The sequence below is a fragment of the Lacerta agilis genome, chromosome 7, assembly GCF_009819535.1.
Source record: "Lacerta agilis isolate rLacAgi1 chromosome 7, rLacAgi1.pri, whole genome shotgun sequence".
In the NCBI taxonomy this organism is placed as follows: Eukaryota; Metazoa; Chordata; class Lepidosauria; order Squamata; family Lacertidae; genus Lacerta; species Lacerta agilis.
The window spans coordinates 85,264,032-85,284,142 of NC_046318.1; the positions used below are offsets into that span (position 1 = coordinate 85,264,032).

The window sequence follows — 20,111 nt, forward strand, 5'->3', positions numbered from 1 at the left end:
CTGTTGCCCAAGCGCAACAATTCAACTTTTAAAAAGCCTTTTGCGGTTAAGAAAGTGATGAGAAATGTACACATAAACACACCCTAATGACCTCCAGGTATAGGGCGGTATATAAATAAATTAATAATAATAATAATAATAATAATAATAATAATAATAATGGGTGAATACTCAGTAAGCAGGTTGCCTGGAGGAATCCCAGCCTGGTGGAGGCAGAGCATAGACATCTGGCCTAATAGCCGTTGATAACCTGCTTCTCTGTGAATTTTGTCAGTTTCTTTTAACTTCCCAGACCTGCTGAAAGAGGCAGTGATTAAACCGCTTCTTAATAAACCATCTTTAGATGCGGCCAATATGGCCAACTATCGCCCAGTCTCAAATCTTCCATTCTTGGGCAAGGTGATTGAGTGGGTGGTTGCTGAACAACTCCAAGCACGCCTGGAAGAAGCGGACCATTTGGATCCCTTTTAGTCAGGATTCATACCTCATCATGGGACTGAAACTGCCTTGGTCGCGCTGGTCGATGATCTCCAGCGGGCTAGGGACAAAGGTGAGAGCTGTTTCCGAGTTCTGCTGGACATCTCAGCGGCCTTTGACACCATCGACCATAACATCCTTCTGGACCGGCTAGAGGGGTTGGGAGCTGGGGGCACTGTTATACAGTGGTTCCGCTCCTTCCTCCTGGGCCGTGTTCAGAAAGTGGTGGTGGGGGATGAGTGTTCAGACCCCTGGGCTCTCACTTGTGGGGTGCCTCAGGGTTCTGTCCTCTCCCCCATGCTTTTTAATATCTATATGAAGCCGCTGGGAGAGATCATCAGGGGGTTTGGGTTGGGTGTTCATCAGTATGCAGATGATACCCAGCTCTACCTCTCTTTTAAATCAGAACCAGTGAAGGCGGTGAAGGTCCTGTGTGAGTGCCTGGAGGCGGTTGGAGGATGGATGGCGGCTAACAGATTGAGGTTGAATCCTGATAAGACAGAAGTACTGTTCTTGGGGGACAGGAGGTGGGCAAGTGTGGAGGACTCCCTGGTCCTGAATGGGGTAACTGTGCCCCTGAAGGACCAGGTGCGCAGCCTGGGAGTAATTTTGGACTCTCAGCTGTCCATGGGGGCGCAGGTTAATTCTGTGTCCAGGGTGGCTGTCTACCAGCTCCATCTGGTACGCAGGCTGAGACCCTACCTGCCTGCGAACTGTCTTGCCAGAGTGGTGCATGCTCTGGTTATCTCCCTCTTGGACTACTGCAATGCGCTCTATGTGGGGCTACCTTTGAAGGTGACCTGGAAACTACAACTAATCCAGAATGCGGCAGCCAGACTGGGGACTGGGAGCAGCCGCCGAGACCACATAACACTGGTCTTGAAAGACCTACATTGGCTCCCAGTACGTTTCCGAGCACAATTCAAAGTGTTGGTGCTGACCTTTAAAGCCCTAAACGGCCTCGGTCCTGTATACCTGAAGGAGCGTCTCCACCCCCATCATTCACCCCGGACACTGAGATCCAGCGCCGAGGGCTTTCTGGCAGTTCCCTCGCTGCGAGAAGCAAAGCTACAGGGAACCAGGCAGAGGGCCTTCTCGGTGGTGGCACCCGCCCTGTGGAATGCCCTCCCATCAGGGGTCAGAGATATAGACAACTACCTGACAATTAGAAAATACCTGAAGGCAGCCCTGTTTAGGGAAGTTTTTAATATTTAATGCTGTATTGTTTTAACACTCGATTGGGAGCCGCCCAGAGTGGCTGGGGAAACTCAGCCAGATGGGCGGGGTACAAATAATAAATATTATTATTGTTGTTGTTGTTGTTGTTGTTGTTGTTGTTGTTAAGCCGTCTCAGTTAGTGGCCCTTACTGCCTCTTGTGGAAGGGAGTTCCACAGTTTAACTGTGCTCTGCCTGAATAAGTCCTTCCATCTATCCTGAATCTTCTCACATTCCGCTTTATCTGTATATATAAAAATGTAAAAGGTGGATGTTTGTGACCGATCACCTTTCTCTTTCTCCGTAACTGCTTGACTGATTCCATTGAAATTTGGACACAATGTTCCATGGCCATATGGGAGTGTTTGTACATACTTACATTGTACAGATAGCAACCTTCACCGGTAAAAACGTGATTTTATGCAAAAAATATAGCACCCTCCAGTGGACGTCTGGAGAACCGCCAGAACCATTAAAAACATTACTTGCTGGATATACCGCCGACTCAAAACATTTCCTATCTAACATCAGGAAATATAACTCATGTTTCCAAATGACAAATCTCTATTTACTCTGTCCAAACCTACCTGGCATGCATGACAGCTGTGTCCACACTAGGGTATAAATACATGCTCCTGTGCATCACGGCTTCCATGTGAGCATTTGCCCACCTTCAACCTTCTCTCATGAGCGCTTTTGATTCCATGCCTCCCAAATCCACCTCCCTCTTTCCTGTCCCCCCTGAAGGTCAGAGCCAGGTGGGAGGTCCTCACACTTTTGGGGGCCCCTCTCTGCCCTGGGCCCCACGGCCCCAGCCAGGATGAGGTGAGAGTGGCAGGATTTGTCCCAGGAGGAAGTGTTGGGTTCCCAGTGGGGTGGGTGTGAAGACACCCTGAGCAGCTGGGCCAAACATCTCCCCCACCTGAGCATCAGTACAGATGAAGGGTGGGGACCAACAGTATTTTAAATAATGAACAGACAAAGAAATAAGTCACTGCTGAGGTGCAGCCACAGTTGTCATGCCCAAAGAGGTTCTGGTGATGTTGCGTCCACAGCTGCTCCCATTGGCTGTGGGCTGTCTATGATGTCACAAAGGCACCTGTCAGTTGCAGGGCTACAAAGGTGGGCCTCTCCTTCTTCCCAGCACAGACCTCAGTGGGCAGCAGCTGTGGCACTCAGCTCTGGGGGAGGCAAAATGGCAGGAGGAAGGAGGCACTCATCGCGCAATGGGATGCTGAGGAACAGGGAGAAGGCAAGTTCGCTTGCTGGGTGGGATCGCAGCTTGAAGGCAGCTACTTTCCACAGTCAGAAGCTGGCTGGTGTCTGGAAACGGACCTGGCAGAAGCTGGCTGGTGGAGCTTGCATTCAGAAGCCAGTGGGTGCCATAAGGTGCTGCAGATGTCAGCTGGCTGAAGGTCACCTTTGGAAATCAGTTGACAGAAGCTGTGTGGATATTCATGACTTGAAGCTGTGTGTGTGTGTGTGTGTGTGTGTGTGTGTGTGTGTGTGTGTGAATGCAGAGCAGCTGGTGAGTGAATGCGTCCACAGACATTCTTCATGGGATGGCGGATGGTGTGTGTCTGCGTGTGTGAATGGCAGGTTTCGAATGGTGTGTGTCTGCATGTATGAATGGAAGGCTTCGAATGGCGTGTGTCTGCGTGTGTGAATGGGAGCGTTCAGACGTGGACCAGGTGAGTAGTGCTTGTGGCTGGGAAATACGTGCTCAGGGGGTGGCAGATGCCATCCTCTGGGCGCAGGGTGAATGGAACCAGTGGATATTCATGGGTAGAAACCAGTGGAAGTTGGCAAGGACGTCCGGGGTGAAGTTACCAGGCAGCAGCCAGTGGAGGGTCTGGCTGAGGCTGTTGGATGGAGGCCATCCCACTCACCGTGTTGTTTGCCTTTCAGGAAGCCGGTGAGGTTCTTCTCAAGACCAATCGTGAAAGTAATGAAGAGAACAGCAGGACGGAAGCAAGAATTTTGTTGGCCCAAGTTTGGAGACAGCAACAGACTCCTACTATAGAGGAATGGCATCAAAAGATGGTTGAATACACGGAAATAGCAAAATTAACATCAAAGATTCGGCAACAAAGATGTGAAACTTTTGGAAAAGAATGGGACAAATTTAAGGTTTATCTGAATAAGTTGTATGGAATATAGAAAATGAAAGGAAAACGCAGATCTCATAGTTAATCAAAAAATTCTTTATTGGAAAATTAATGAAGATATAAAACAATATTAACAGGGAAAAGATACAAATGGAACATGAGCACATTTAGCATTGTTATATATATAAGTAAATTATTTAACAACATAAGATAATGTAGGTAGAAATAAATTTGGAAGGAGAGGTTTTACAATATGGGACTAAGTCATAACATGTGATAGATGACAAATGTAATAAAGAAGTATATATCCGTGGAATTAGGTGACAAAAGAAAACAGAAGAAGAACGGGGGGGAAGCAGAAGGGGGGAAGTGGCTTTTTTTCTTTTTCTTTCCTTTTTTTACAGATTGTATAAACTATGTATATGATATAAGCATAAGAGTATTTTTTTCTCATTGATATAAATCTTTGTATACATGCAGAGCTCATAAATGTTGTACACTCTTGTATAAATTATAATTTTGAGAAAACTTAATAAAAATTATGTTGAAAAAAAAAAGATAACAGCAGGACGGAAGCAAGGCAGTTTATATTCCTGAATCATAGAATCATAGAATCCTAGAGTTGGAAGAGACCCCCAAGGGCCATCCCGTCCAACCCCCTGCCAAGCAGGAAACACCATCAAAGCATTCCTGACAGATGGCTGTCAAGCCTCCGCTTAAAGACCTCCAAAGAAGGAGACTCCACCACACTCCTTGGCAGCAAATTCCACTGTCCAACAGTTCTTACTGTCAGGAAGTTCTTCCTAATGTTTAGGTGGAATCTTCTTTCTTGTAGTTTGAATCCATTGCCCCGTGTCCGCTTCTCTGGAGCAGCAGAAAACAACCTTTCACCTTCCTCTATATGACATCCTTTTATATATTTGAACATGGCTATCATATCACCCCTTAACCTTCTCTTGTCCAGGCTAAACATACCCAGTTCCCTAAGCCGTTCCTCATAAGGCGGCATTGTTTCCTGGCCTTTGACCATTTTGGTTGCCCTCCTCTGGACACGTTCCAGCACTGAAGGTGTGTAAAAATTTAGGCGTGGTGCCGGTGCGGCGTTTGCCCTTCCTAGGGAATACATATATGAGCAGGAGTAAGTAAGGGGTTAAGTGGCTGACCCTAGGCTGACCAATAAACAGAGGGAGGAGGAGCTAGGGGCAGCTGGACAGAGTCAGTTAGAGTTAGAGTGGGTGGAGTTGATTGAAGCAGTTGGTTGGTGGGTGGTTGTTGATTGAGAGGGTTGGTGGTGAGGTAGAGTGGTGAGCGTAGGATTAGGACAGGGTTGTAACCAATATCTTAAGTTGTTGAAGTTTTTAAATAAACACTTATTATTTTGTTTAAAAGTACACCCTGACTGTGACAGTGATTACCAGGGAGGGGATCCTGGTTGGTGGCAGCGAAGCACCATGGTGGCACAGGGATCAATAGTCCGTTAAACGACCGGGGACCCTGTGTGATCGCCACAAAACTGGCGGCAACGGCGGGATAAGATCAATACGCCGGCAGGAGACATCAATAAGCCCGTGGAGGGATATTGAGATCGTTGTGCCTGTTCACCACAAAATTGGCAGAAGCAGCTGGGGTTAAACAATACACCTGGAAGGGGAAGGGTAAATCTGTGAAGTGATAACCTAGCCCGGGGGTGTAGTTGTGGTTACCCAAGGATGCTGCAAGGCTAAGATAACAAAAGGAGAAAAGAGAGCTCACAAATCTGTTCTGGCAGAGAGTTTTGACTTGGGGTCAGAGGAAGTAAGCTTAACGGGTGGAGAGAAGACCCATAGCAGAACTTTGAGACCCGAGTCTGGAGAAACCTAGCCAGGGGGAACAGTGCTGAGAGGAGATTTCTCTTATTTTGTTAATTTAACTGTCAATCCTCAATCACACAATATGCCACCTAAAAAGACAAAGAACCCTGTGAGGGAACCAGCTCAAGATAGCTCTGAAGGGGAGGAAAATGGGAATCCTCTGAGGGAAGAGCAGAGCTTAGAAGATGCCACTAATATTGTACCTGAGGCGAGAGATCCACAAGTGTCTATAGAATTAGAAAAGTGGAAACTAGAACAACAATATAAATTAGAATTAGAAAAAGAAAGAATTCGAGCTGAGCAGGAAAGCAAAAGGGAGAGCGAAAGAATTTGAGCTGAGAGGGAAAGTGAGAGCGAAAGAATGCAATTTCAGTTGGAAATGAAGAAACTAGAATTAGCAGCAATGGAGAATCAAAACAATAGTAATAACGCCAGTAGTCAAACACCAGGGAAAGTGGATTTAAAGCGTTTCCCTGTCTTCAAGGAGAAAGATAGCCCAGAGGCTTTTCTGATATCATTTGAGAGAGCCTGTAAAGATTTCCAAGTGAAGGATGAGGAGAAAATGGTGATCTTATGGGCTAGAATTAGTGGGGTATTGGCAGAAATAAATGCCCAAATGACAGAAGAACAGTCAACAGACTTTGATATGTTTAAACAATTAATTTATACGAGGTTTATACGAGGTTTGGAATTACCTCAGAACAACTAAGAAAAAAATTCAGGAGTGTGACAAAGTTGAGGGAAGAAACGTATGCTCAGTTGGGGGCAAAAATTACAAATTACCTCAAAAAATGGTTAGAGCAGGAGGGTGCGGATTCAATTCAAAAGATCAGAGAGGTACTGGGATTGTATCGTTTCAACTACCAATGACCAACATGTGAAACAGGCAGGAACTTAATAGGAAAGAACCAACAGAACAACAGAATAAAGAGGTTATAATGAATGACTTATCCCAAAGATCCCCTGCCCTCTCCATCGCCTAACGTTGGCTCAAAAGAATACTTGCTTCCTAGGTTAACCATGCCTGGTTAGCTCCCACAGGATCCATCAGGAACCTTCTGGTCACCAACCGACACGCCGCTTTGCTTCTTCAGGCTTTCCATGGGGATCCTTCTTCCTTAGAGTAAGGGGTGTAGGCACCATCGGAATAGTTGCCTGCTTCTCTTGCAACTTTGCTACCTGAAGCAGCACATGTTTGCTCTTGTTGCTTTCCTTTCATGCAATAAACCAACCTTTGTCCATTCCTCTCATGAGTGAACTCATTGGGGCCCAAGGCAAGGCGTGAGCAGGGGGGCTTCTCCTGAGACCACCGTCCTCCCTCTTTCCCCATGCCAAGCCAAGGATTGTTCATTTACCTGAAGTTGTGGTGTCATCTGGGGTTCAGCCACATTCTCTGTCAGACACATCTTTGGGATATCTGGCTAGCTGATGTGGTTGGGACCTGCCAGTATCAGCGTTCTTCAGTTTGGCACCCTTCTGACCTCTCAATGGGATAAATGGAATGAGGATATCTTCTTTTAAAATCATCTCCTGCCAAGGACATGCCATTTCCTCTTGGGAGAGAGTCAGAAAACACACAAGCACACTCAGATCCTACTCAGATGAAGGTTGTCAAAACTTGATCTTAATCCCCCAGATCCTGGTGTTAACATCTTTTTGATTGGCCAAGTTGAGCCACGTCAGGCAAGTGCTGCCCATTGGGAAAGGGGATAAAACCTGGAGGTGCAGGACTCCTCTGGAAGCAGGAAAGTCTCAGTTTGGGGAGAAGAAGCTGTGTCTCCTGTCCCACCAAGAGCAACAGACGCTTCTGCAGATCCCAAGAAAGGGAGGCAAGGTAAGTCGGGGAAACCCACTGGGTGTGATCTTTGAAGTCTAGAACTAGCCTAGCCTACCCTACCCCCTCCACAAAAAAGAAAGTCCTGATCCTTTTGGGGTATATCTAAAGCTGTATTTTTACTGTTTAAAAGTCTGCTAACTGACTGTTGGGGATCTCCAGCACTTTGGAGGAGGACAGTTCCTATGGCCAGCCTAGCCGCAGATTCTGAATTCAGGACTCTTAGCTGTCCCCCAAGCCCTGCAATGGTGCTAGACCTCAGTTTCCGGGCTGGACGATGGGGCTGGAGATGCTCCTTTAGGTGTACTGGACCGAGGCCATTTAGGGCTTTCAAGGTCAGCACCAACACTTTGAATTGTGCTCGGAAACGTACTGGGAGCCAATGTAGGTCTTTCAGGACCAGTGTTATATGGTCTCAGCAGCCACTCCCAGTCACCAGTCCAGCTGCCGCATTCTGGATTGGATGCACTCTGTATCTCCCAAATGCAGGATGCTCAACTTCAGGACCCTGCTGCTGGCCCTGGCACTCCTGGTAGAGACAGGACAGTCCCAGAGCTACAAATCAAGATATGCAGGTAAGAATTGGGAAAGCAGGCATGTCTCTGGGCCAAATCATAACCTACTGGTAGATGGTGCCTCACCACAATGAGGAGTTCCTATCCCCACCCTCTTGCACAGGCTGTATGTTGAAATTTTGACACATGGTTATAATAAGGTGATTACCCGGGGGTCACCTCAACCCATAATGCAGGTGTGCCAATTTCCCAACAAACCGTTGCAAAACACAAAAGCTGGATTGCTTTGTGGATGCCTGGAGAGCTGCCTCCTCACACTGCCCCACAGGGGGCTTTCTTGCTTTCTTGCTCCGAGGCCACCTCTGCTTCTGGTAACCAGCACCCCCTGGCCAGCCCCAGAGACACCGTTTGCCTGGGGAGCTTGTAGCCAGGGCTGCTGAAACAATCAGCTGTGCACGCCTTTGGGGGGCAGAGAAGGGAGGGAAGGAAGGAAAGAGGGACAGAGGCCAGTGTTGCCTGCGGCACCCCTGACCATCTTTCAAGGCACCCCAGGGTACCATGGGACAGAGGTTGAAAACCACAGGACAAGATGGTCCTCCAGGTCTCTTCCAACTCTACAATTCTATGATTCCAAGTAAGCAAATGAAGCATGAACATTCCTCTTCCCCTCTTTTCCTCATCACATGACTCTAGTATTGAACTTGGCCAAAGGAAGACGAGCTTATCAGTCCTCCACATACCCACGTGGATCGGCAGACAAAGCTGTGGATGGGATCTATTCTGGGGACTTCCACCAGGGCTCCTGCGCCCACACCAATGATGAGAACAACCCCTGGTGGCTTGTGGATTTGGAATCTGAGTATGCCATCGCAGCTGTGTTGGTGAAAAACCGCGCCGACTGCTGCAGCGAAAGGCTCCTGGGAGCTGAGGTCCGTGTGGGGAACACCATTTTTGACCACGGCAAATCCAACGCTCTGTAAGTTCCAGCTGCCAGCTGTCACTTGGCCCCTGAACCTGAATGATCTCTGGGGCTTCAGAGAAAAACTTCAAGATCACTTGCTGGGAGTGACTACTTCTTAGTCTCCTCTTGTGTTTGTGATGATAGGAAGAAAGTAGGAAAGAGGCAGATTCTGTGTGCATACCCCCGGTGAAAGCACCCCTCTCCCCAAAAAAGAATTATGGGAACTGTAGTTTGCAAGGTGTACTGGGAATTGCAGCTCTGTGAGGGGCAAACGATCGGTCCCAGAATTCTTGTGGGAGGTGGTAGGAGCTTTAAAAGGTAAAGGTAAAGGGACCCCTGACCGTTAGGTCCAGTCGCGAACGACTCTGGGGTTGCAGTGCTCATCTCGCTTTACTGGTCAAGGGAGCTGGCGTACAGCTTCTGGGTCATGTGGCCAGCATGACTAAGCCTCTCCTGGCGAACCACAGCAGCACATGGAAATGCCGTTTACCTTCCCGCCGGAGCGGTACCTATTTATCTACTTGCACTTTTTGGCATGCTTTCAAACTGCTAGGTTGGCAGGAGCTGGGACCGAGCAACTGGAGCTCACCCCATCGCAGGGATTCGAACCGCCGACCTTCTGATCAGCAATCCCTAGGCTCAGTGGTTTACACCACAGCGCCACCCACCTCCCATTAAAGGAGCTTTAAATGTGCCATTAACTGTATAGGTGTATGCAGTCAGGGGGTCAGGTCCACCATTAAACAGAAATAAATTCTTTAATCCAGATCAGAAGATGGTGGTCTACCTGGCAACAGGTAGCAGCACATCAGACACGAATTCCAAGGATGCTGGCAGTGGCAGACTAGGTGGGTGCGATCCAACCTGGCCATCATAATCAAGGCATGCGCTAGAATGGCTAGAGGTGCGGGAGAAATTTGATTCAAGTGGCATTTAAAGGCAAAGTTACCCAATCCGCACGTTCTGAAGGAATACACGGACCAAAACTCAGCCATCTTTTGGAACTTGCACTTCTCCGAATTTAGCAACAAATTTCGTTCTCCCGCTGAGTAATGTCATGTGCACATCCTATGGGAAAGGGTGCAGGATAAAGGATGGATAAGTGAAGACGACATACAAAACTGCATGCTATTAGGGGAAATTGCTTTGCGAAAATCGATATATTAGGATAAATTCACACAAAACACTGACCAATTTTTGTGCTGACTGAAACAAAAGAGATCACAAAGTGATGTGGAAATGTGGAGAACTGATATTAAGATTGGAAAAATAAGAAACTGGAATTGATTGATTCAACCATCCCTGACAATGGCCTGCGAATGCTTCCTACACACACACACACACACACACACACACAGTTGTGCAGCAGGAATAACTTGGTACTAAATGCCCAAAAGACTGAGGAAATGATAATCGATTTTGGAAAGCACTCTCCCATCTCGCTGCCACTCTCCATTCTTGCTGATATGGTTGTAGTGGTAGACTCCTTTAAATTCCTGGGCTCTATAATTTCTCAAAACTTAAATTGGCCAGACAACATCAATATCATTATTAAAAGGGTCCACCACAGATTGTATTTCTTGCGACAACTAAGAAAATTTAATTTGCCCCAAGAATTGTTGATCCAATTTTACAGAGGTACCATTGAAACTGTTCTGTGTAATTCTGTTACTGCCTGGTATGGCACAGCCTCTAAGCTGGGTAAGAAGAGGCTCCAACAAGCAGTAAGAATTGCAGAGAGGGTAATTGGTGCTAGTTTGCCTCCAATAGAGACACTTTATGTTGCTTGAGCCAAGAAGAGAGCAGAGAGAATTGTCGCAGACCCTTCACATCCTGGTCATTACTGTTTTGATTTACTCCCATCCGGGGGTCGCTACAGGACTTTATACACAAACATGTCTAGGCACAGGAATAGCTTTTTCCCTTGTGCCATCAAACTGTTGAATTTCTAGTTGGGGCGGAAGGGAGGTCAGTTGGTGGTATGGGGTTTCTTGCTGTGCTGTTGTATCGTGAGGGGTATAGTGTTTGTATGAGCTACGTTTACATTGCAATGTAGTCGAAGAAAAATTCCAAGTATGTTTGATAATTGGCCAATAAATTATTCCTAATTCCTTATTCCTAATTGTGTCTAACTCTCCTTTTCTCCCTACAGGTGCGGGACCATCACAGACGTCACACCGGGCTCCGTCAGTAGCTTCAACTGCCACTGGTTCAGGGGCCGCTATGTGAGCATCCACATTCCTCGCCACATTCCTCTGACACTGTGTGAAGTGGATGTCTACGGAGCTGTACCAGAAGAGATGCGTTAGGGATCACCAGCAGCCTCTGTGTTCAGGGTGTGTGGCTGTCAAAGACCAAGGATGCGTCAATCAACGCCATAGCCCTCCTTGCAGCAAGCCCCCTCTCTCTACTTCTCCAGCAGCTTGTCAGGGCCCTGAGAACCAGCAAGGGCTGTGCTTTCGCTCCTGCCACAAAGCCTAGACCAGGCATAGGCATCAGGGACCTTCTGGTCACCAACCAACATGCCGCTTTGCTTCTTTAGGCTCTTGTCGCTTTCCCTTCATGCAATAAACCAACCTTTGTCCATTCCTCTCATGAGTGAACTCATTGGGGCCCAAGGCAAGGCGTGAGCAGGGGGGGCTTCTCCAGAGGCCACTGTCCTCCCTCTTTCCCCATGCCAAGCCAAGGATTTTTCATTTATCTGAAGCTGTGGTGTCATCTGGGATTCAGGCCACATTCTCTGTCACACACATCTTTGGGATATCTGGCTAGCTGATGTGGTTGGGACCTGCCAGTATCAGCGTTCTTCAGTTTGGCACCCTTCTGACCTCTAAATGGGATAAATGGAATGAGGATATCTTCTTTTAAAACCATCTCCTGCCAAGGACATGCCATTTCCTCTTGGGAGAGAGTCAGAAAACACACAAGCACACTCAGATCCTACTCAGATGAAGGTTGTCAAAACTTGATCTTAATCCCCTAGATCCTGGTGTCAACATCTTCTTTTTTAAAGTAATCTTTATTGGTTTTATTTACACACATTAAAAATATTTATAGTCTCATCAATACAAATAAAAAATGAAAAAATAGAAGAAAACAGAGAAAAAGAAAAAGAAAAACACGAGAAAAAGGTTAAAATTGGTTTACATAACCACACTTCTCACATAGATACAAATCTTCCGATCTTTCTTAATGTACTTTCGTTACATCATTGTTTGTCTGCACAGTTTTGATCTTTATTTCTCATTCCTTTATCTTCAATAGTATTCAATATTTATTTAATTACAAGTATCACTCTAGTTCTGCTAATATGGCCTTATTATTGCAAGATATTCTTATGTATTTCTCCTCTAACTCCTCCTGTCAATTTCGCCAGCTGCAAATAATCTAACATAAGCATCTGCCATTCTAAGATTGTCGGTACTGATTCGTTTTTCCACTTTCTAGCCACAAGAATTCTAGCTGCTGTGACAGCTAGAATTAGAAATAGCGTTCTCCTTTCTTTTTTAATTTCCAGGGGTAAAATCCCTAACAGGAAAATCTCTGGGGTTTTTTTGAATGTAATTTTAAACAATTTCTTCAGTTTGTTATAAATATTATCCCAAAATTCCCTGATAATTGCACACGTCCACCACATATGGTAGTAAGACCCCACGTCTTTTTGGCATCTCCAGCAATTTGGTGACCCTCCTTTATACATCTTTGATAGTTTCAAGGGGGTGTGGTGCCACCTGTAAAGCATTTTCATGGTGTTTTCCCTTAGGGTATAACAGGCTGTAAATTTGACATCCTCCTTCCACAGTCTTTCCCATTGGTCCATATATATGTTATACCTGAAATCCTGGGCCCATTTCACCATTACCGTTTTAACCTGCTCTTCTTTGGTTTCCCACTCTAAAAGATGGTCATAAATTCGTGAAATATTTTTTCCTTTAATCAAGATTAGATCTTTTTTCAAATTTGGATGTCTCCCTCACTATTCCCTGCTTTATATCTATTGCCAATCTTTGATTTAACTGAAAATACTGCAGCCAATCCATTAGGTAGCCCTTAATTTCCTCATATTTTTTGCAGTTTGAAGTTATCATTGTCTAATTCCAGAACTGTTCTGTACATTGGCCAGTTTGTTTTCATGTTCACTCTTTTAACAGCTATGGCTTCGGTTGGCGACATCCACAGGGGTATGTTTGGCTCCAAGGATTCCTTTGTACTTGTTCTAGATCTTATACAATGATTTTCTCATGGTGTGGCTCAAAAAACACCTGTGGACCTTTACTTTTTCATAGATTAGATATGCATGCCAACCGAACCTGTTGTCGTGGCCTTCCATATCAAGTATGTCAGTATCTCTTAGTGTGATCCAGTCCTTTAACCAAATTAGTCCAGCTGCTGCATGGTACATTTCCAAATCCGGCAGCGTGAAACCTCCCCTCTCCTTTTTATCTATTAATAACAGATGTTTGATCCTAGGTTTTTTCCCACCCCATAGAAATTTAGATATTTCCCTTTTCCTGGTGTCAACAACTTTCTGATTGGCCAAGTTGAGCCATGTCAGGCAAGCACTGCCCATTGGGAAAGGGGATAAAACCTGGAGGTGCAGGATTCCTCTGGAAGCAGGGAAGTCTCAGTCTGGGGAGAAGAAGCTGTGTCTCCTGTCCCACCAAGAGCAACAGACGCTTCTGCAGATCCCAAGAAAGGGAGGCAAGGTAAGTCGGGGAAACCCACTGGGTGTGATCTTTGAAGTCTAGAACTTCTTATCCTACCCCCTCTGCAAAAAAGAAGGTCCTGATCCTTTTTGGGTAGAGCTAAAGCTGTATTTTTACTGTTTAAAAGTCTGTTAACTGACTGTTAGGGATCTCCAGCACTTTGGAGGAGGACAGTTCCTATGGCCAGCCTAGCCACAGATTCTGAATTCAGGACTCTCAGCTGTCCCCCAAGCCCTGCAATGGTGCTAGACATCAGTTTCCGGGCTGGACAATGGGGCTGGTGAGGCTCCTTTAGGTGTACTGGACCGAGGCCATTTAGGGCTTTAAAGGTCAGCACCAACACTTTGAATTGTGCTCGGAAACGTACTGGGAGCCAATGTAGGTCTTTCAGGACCAGTGTTGTATGGTCTCAGCAGCCACTCCCAGTCACCAGTCCAGCTGCTGCATTCTGGGTTAGATGCACTCTGTTTCTCTCAACTGCAGGATGCTCAACTTCAGGACCCTGCTGCTGGCCCTGGCACTCCTGGAAGAGACAGGACAGTCCCAGAGCTACAAATCAAGATATGCAGGTAAGAATTGGGAAAGCAGGCATGTCTCTGGGCCAAATCATAACCTACTGGTAGATGGTGCCTCACCACAATGAGGGGTTCCTATCCCCACCCTCTTGCACAGACTGTATGTTGAAATTTTGACACATGGTTATAATAAGGTGATTACCCGGGGGTCACCTCAACCCATAATGCAGGTTTGCCAATTTCCCAACAAACCGTTGCAAAACACAAAAGCTGGATTGCTTTGTGGATGCCCGGAGAGCTGCCTCCTCACACTGCCCCACAGGGGGCTTTCTTGCTTTCTTGCTCTGAGGCCACCTCTGCTTCTGGTAACCAGCACCCCCTGGCCAGCCCCAGAGACACCATTTGCCTGGGGAGCTTGTAGCCAGGGCTGCTGAAACAATCAGCTGTGCACGCCTTTGGGGGGCAGAGAAGGGAGAAGGGAATTGGAGGAGGGAGGGGAGGAAAGAGGGACAGAGGCCAGTGTTGCCTGCGGCACCCCTGACCATCATTCAAGCTACCCCAGGGTGCCACGACACAATGGATGAAAACCATCACACTTCAAAATGACCTTAACAGATTAGAGAACTGGGCCAAAGCAAACAAGATGAATTTTAACAGCGAGAAATGTAAAGTACTACACTTGGGCAAAAAAATGAAAGGCACAAATACAGGATGGGTGACACCTGGCTTGAGAGCAGTACATGTGAAAAGGATCTAGGAGTCTTGGTAGACCACAAACTTGACATGAGTCAACAGTGTGATTCAGCAACTAAAAAAGCCAATGCAATTCTGGGCTGCATCAATAGGAGTATAGCATCTAGATCAAGGGAAGTAATAGTACCACTGTATTCCGCTCTGGTCAGACCTCACCTGGAATACTGTGTCCAGTTCTGGGCACCACAGTTCAAGAAGGATACTGACAAGCTGGAACGTGTCCAGAGGAGGGCAACCAAAATGGTCAAACGCCTGGTAACGATGCCTTATGAGGAACGGCTTAGGGAGCTGGGTATGTTTAGCCTGGAGAAGAGAAGGTTGAGGGGTGATATGATAGCCATGTTCAAATATATAAAAGGATGTCATATAGAGGAGGGAGAAAGGTTGTTTTCTGCTGCTCCAGAGAAGCGGACACGGAGCAATGGATTGAAACTACAAGAAAGAAGATTCCACCTAAACATTAGGAAGAACTTCCTGACAGTGAGAGCTGTTTGACAGTGGAATTTGCTGCCAAGGAGTGTGGTGGAGTCTCCTTCTTTGGAGGTCTTTAAGCGGAGGCTTGACAGCCATCTGTCAGGAATGCTTTGATGGTGTTTCCTGCTTGGCAGGGGGTTGGACTGGATGGCCCTTGGGGTCTCTTCCAACTCTAGGATTCTATGATGATCCTCCAGGTTCCTTCCAACTCTACAATTCTATGATTCCAAGTAAACAAATGAAGCATGAACATTCCCCTTCCCCTCTTTTCCTCATCATATGACTCTAGTATTGAACTTGGCCAAAGGAAGACGAGCTTATCAGTCCTCGACATTTCCATACGCGATCCTTGGATCGGCAGACAAAGCTGTGGATGGGATCTATTCTGGGGACTTCCAACAGGGCTCCTGCGCCCACACTGATAATGACAAGAACCCCTGGTGGTTTGTGGATTTGGATTCCGAATATGCCATCGCAGCTGTGTTGGTGAAAAACCGCGCCGACTGCTGCGGCGAAAGGCTCCTGGGAGCTGAGGTCCGTGTGGGGAACACCATTTTTGACCACGGCAAATTCAACACTCTGTAAGTTCCAGATGCCAGCTGTCACTTGGTCCCTGAACCTGAATGATCTCTGGGGCTTCAGGGAAAAACTTCAAGAACACTTGCTGGGAGTGACTACTTCTTAGTCTCCTCTTGTGTTTGTGATGATAGGAAGAAAGTAGGAAAGAGGCAGATGCTGTGTGCATACCCCCGGTGAAAGCACCCCTCCCCCCGGAAAAGAATTATGGGAACTGTAGTTTGCAAGGTGTACTGGGAATTGCAGCTCTGTGAGGGGCAAACTATCGGTCCCAGAATTCTTGTGGGAGGCGGTAGGAGCTTTAAAAGGTAAAGGGACCCCTGACTGTTAGGTCCAGTCGCGAACGACTCTGGGTTGCACACTCATCTCGCTCTATAGGCCGAGGGAGCCGGTATTTGTCTGCAGATAGTCATTTCAGGTCATGTGGCCAGCATGACTAAGCTGTTTCTGGTGAACCAGAGCAGCGCACGGAAATGCCGTTTACCTTTCCACTGGAGTGGTACCTATTTATATACTTGCACTTTTGGGCGTGGTTTCGAACTGCTAGGTTGGCGGGAGCCATGCGAGCTCACCCCATCGCGGAGATTCAAACTGCCGACCTTCTGATCGGCAAGCCCTAGGCTCAGTGGTTTACTGCTGGGTGCAAGGCAGGAAGTCAGGCAAGGTCAGGGACAGGAACGCGGGCAGGAAACCAAGGCAGGGCAGGAACGCCGGCTGGTTATAGCAACCAGCAATATTGCTCCCAAAACCTGGGGCAGGGTCTGACCACCTCTTATCTTAGACAGGGTAATGGTAAGTCCCGATCCCCTGGCGACACATCACCCTGTTTGCCTGAAGGTGAGCACTCCTCCTGCGAGTACTCAGGTCTCTCCTTCTATCAGCCCTGAATCTCTGCAGCTCGGGAGAAGCCGGTGGGTTACTGCATCCAGGAGCCGCCTCAGCCTCAGCCGGTAGTGGGCCAGCTGCTTGGCAACGAGGTATTCCCCACATCTGGAACCAGGGCAGGCTCAGGCCCCAGACTCGGCTCAGCTGGTGCTTGTTGCAGGGGAGGTTGTGCAGAATGAGGATCCTCAGAATCAGGCCCCAGACCTGGTTCAGCCGATGTCCGGGGCAGAGGATCTGGTGCAAGCTGAGACTCCTCTGGTTCTGAGCCCGAAACTCAGGCCATCACATTAAGATTAGAAAAATGAGAAACTGGAATTGATTGATTCAACCATCCCTGACAATGGCCTGCGAATTCCTCACACACACACACACACACACACACACACACACACACACACACTTGTGTCTAACCCTCCTTTTCTCCCTACAGGTGTGGGATCGTCAAAGACATCACACCGGGCTCCGTCAGTAGCTTCTACTGCCGCTGGCTCAGGGGCCGCTATGTGAGCATCCACCTTCCTCGCCATGATTATCTGACACTGTGCGAAGTGGATGTCTATGGAGCTGTACCAAAGGAAATGCGTTAGGCATCACCAGCAGCCTCTGTGTTTGTGTGTTCAGGGTGTGTGCCTTGGATTGACCAAAGATGCGTCAATCAACACCATAGCCCTCCTTGCAGCAAGCCCCCTCTCTCTACTTCTTCAGCAGCTTGTCAGGGCCCTGAGAACCAGCAAGGGCTGTGCTTTCGCTCCTGCCACAAAGCGTAGACTAGGCATAGGCAAACTCGGCCCTCCAGATGTTTTGGGACTACAACACCCATCATCCCCGACCACTGGTGCTATCAGCTAGGGATGATGGGAGTTGTAGTCCCAAAACAGCTGGAGGACCGAGTTTGCCTATGCCTGGCATAGACCAAGAGACTGCTGAAAACCTATCACAGCAAGAATGAAGTCTTTCCCTGCCATAGTGTGGAGCCCCACACTCTGCAGCCCTACTGCCAGGTCCCCTACGACACAATATAATTGACACCAGGCGCCAGGTTGGCAAAAGCTAACTAGAACTTTACACACCTGCACTGTGGTATTCATGTAGGATTAAATAAGAAATGGTACATTGTCTTAGACATCGTGCGGGTGAGCTGGTTCATTCCGATACCCTGAGGTGGTTGTGTTTGAGTGCAGAGTTCCCTGCTGGTCTATGTGCAAGATATGATTTCTTATGATCAATTCTACATGACCTGAAATCTGGCTGTTTTATTTGGCCTGTGTCCTTAAACCTCCATTGCTGAGAAGCGAGGGAGTCACGTCTCTCTTTCAATTAAGTTGCTGTTTAATTTACAACTACATGGCAAAGATGTGTCTCTTTGATAACCTGAGCATCTGTCCCTTTCCCCTTTGAAGTAGATTTCCTGGAGTTCTGGACAATGTCCTTATGGCAGGGATCTGCCAAGGATGTGAGAAAAGTATCTTATCTATATCCTGTTCTTTCTATGTACCTCATCTTTGGAATGCTAATGAGGATCTGTAGTCTAGGAAGTAGGGCTAGTTCAAACCGGTTCTGCAAAGTTCAAAGGGCCTTTGTTCTCTACCTGGCCACATGGCTTTTGGGGGCTCTTGGGAGGAGTGGCGCTGGACGCTGTTCATTGGCTGATTTGAATCTTTGTAAGGCGGGTTTCTGTGTCAATAAAGTCCCTGGATGAGAGAGGGAGGAGGTTCTTCTTCCCTTTCTCTCTCAGACAGGTATTGCTGGTCAATTTCCTTGTCTGTCCTTTTTGAACTCACTCATCGTGGCTTAAGCAGAAACGCCACACTGCACTGAAGGTGTGTAAAAATTCAGGTGTGGTGCTTGTGAAATATGAGCTGTAACCTATTTCTGATCCCGTGTAGATCCATCATTCCTGATGCAGAGCCCACAGAAGATGAAGTCCCTTCTGTAGTGCTCACTGATACCTCCTTGGGTGCCCTTTGCCCTTTGCCCGGAGATTGAATTTGTGGGCTTTTTACCGAGGGATGGTGCCAAGCACGTGTCAAGGTGTGTGCATGCCAATCTGAACTTTCCCCCATGGTTCAGTACAGAATTCTCAAGGTTTATTTCTGTAGATCATGACATACGTAAAAGTGGACACGGCATCATATGAAACACGCCCCTCGGTTAACTTTCTTGACCCTGGTGCAAGTCCTTGCCTTGAATGTGCCCTGGAACTTGAGGTCCAGATCAGCACAGTGATCAGGCGTTGGCAACAACATTTGATTCACATCTGCTGTGAAAAGAGTGGGTTCCACACAGACCGTACTAAGAACCTTGGAAAGATCATCACTTTGGCCATTTCTTACTGGGATTGTATCGTTTCAACTACCAATGACCCAAATGTGAAACAGGCAGGAACTTAATAGGAAAGAACCAACAGAACAACAGAATAAAGAGGCGATAATGAATGACTTATCCCAAAGACCCCCTGCCCTCTCCATCGCCTAACATTGGCTCAAAAGAATACTTGCTTCCTAGGTTAACCATGCCTGGTTAGCTCCCACAGGATCCATCAGGGACCTTCTGGTCACCAACCGACATGCCGCTTTGCTTCTTTAGGCTCTTGCTGCTTTCCTTTCATGCAATAAACCAACCTTTGTCCATTCCTCCCGTGAGTGAACTTATTGGGGCCCAAGGCAAGGCATGAGCAGGGGGGCTTCTCCTGAGGCCACCGTCCTCCCTCCTTCCCCATGCCAAGCAAAGGATTTTTCATTTACCCGAAGCTGTGGTGTCATCTGGGATTCAGGCCACATTCTCTGTCACACATGGTCACACATCTCTGGGATATATGGCTGGCCACAGTGAGAACATGACATGGATCAACCCAGCCCATCAGAAAGGTGTTCTCCAAAGGTGCCGAACCAACATTTAATGTCAAAAAGGAAAAGGAAAAGGAAACCACAGTTTTAGATATGCCCATTCTGTGGGGCAGTCAGGGTCAAGACTTTCTTTTGGGGGAGGTGTTCTAGGCTTCATTAATCACATCCAACGGGCTTTCCCGACTTACCTTGCCTCCCTTTCTTGGGATCTGCAGAAGCGTCTGTTGCTCTTGGTGGGACAGGAGACACAGGTTCTTCTCCCCAGACTGGAACGGAGACTTCCCTGCTTCCAGAGGAGTCCTGCACCTCCAGGTTTTATCCCCTTCCCAATGGGCAGCGCTTGCCTGACGTGGCTCAACTTGGCCAATCAGAAAGATGGTGACACCAGGATCTAG

At 47.4% G+C, this 20,111-nt stretch overlaps 2 protein-coding genes across 2 annotated transcripts; both read left to right on the forward strand.

Annotated features, from left to right (window-relative positions):
• The first annotated feature begins 7,975 nt into the window (after positions 1–7,975).
• LOC117050405 (fucolectin-1-like) lies at positions 7,976–11,450 on the forward strand. Its single transcript, XM_033156058.1, has 3 exons — positions 7,976–8,060; positions 8,694–8,976; positions 11,114–11,450. The coding sequence occupies exons 1-3, from the start codon at positions 7,976–7,978 to the stop codon at positions 11,268–11,270; spliced, it is 525 nt and encodes a 174-aa protein (XP_033011949.1). The 3' UTR covers positions 11,271–11,450.
• A 2,701-nt stretch (positions 11,451–14,151) lies between these two features.
• On the forward strand, positions 14,152–17,457 carry LOC117050499 (fucolectin-1-like). The gene is made up of 3 exons (XM_033156167.1): positions 14,152–14,236; positions 15,699–15,990; positions 17,301–17,457. Exons 1-3 carry the CDS (start codon positions 14,152–14,154, stop codon positions 17,455–17,457), a joined length of 534 nt encoding a protein of 177 aa, XP_033012058.1.
• The last annotated feature ends 2,654 nt before the right edge of the window (positions 17,458–20,111 follow it).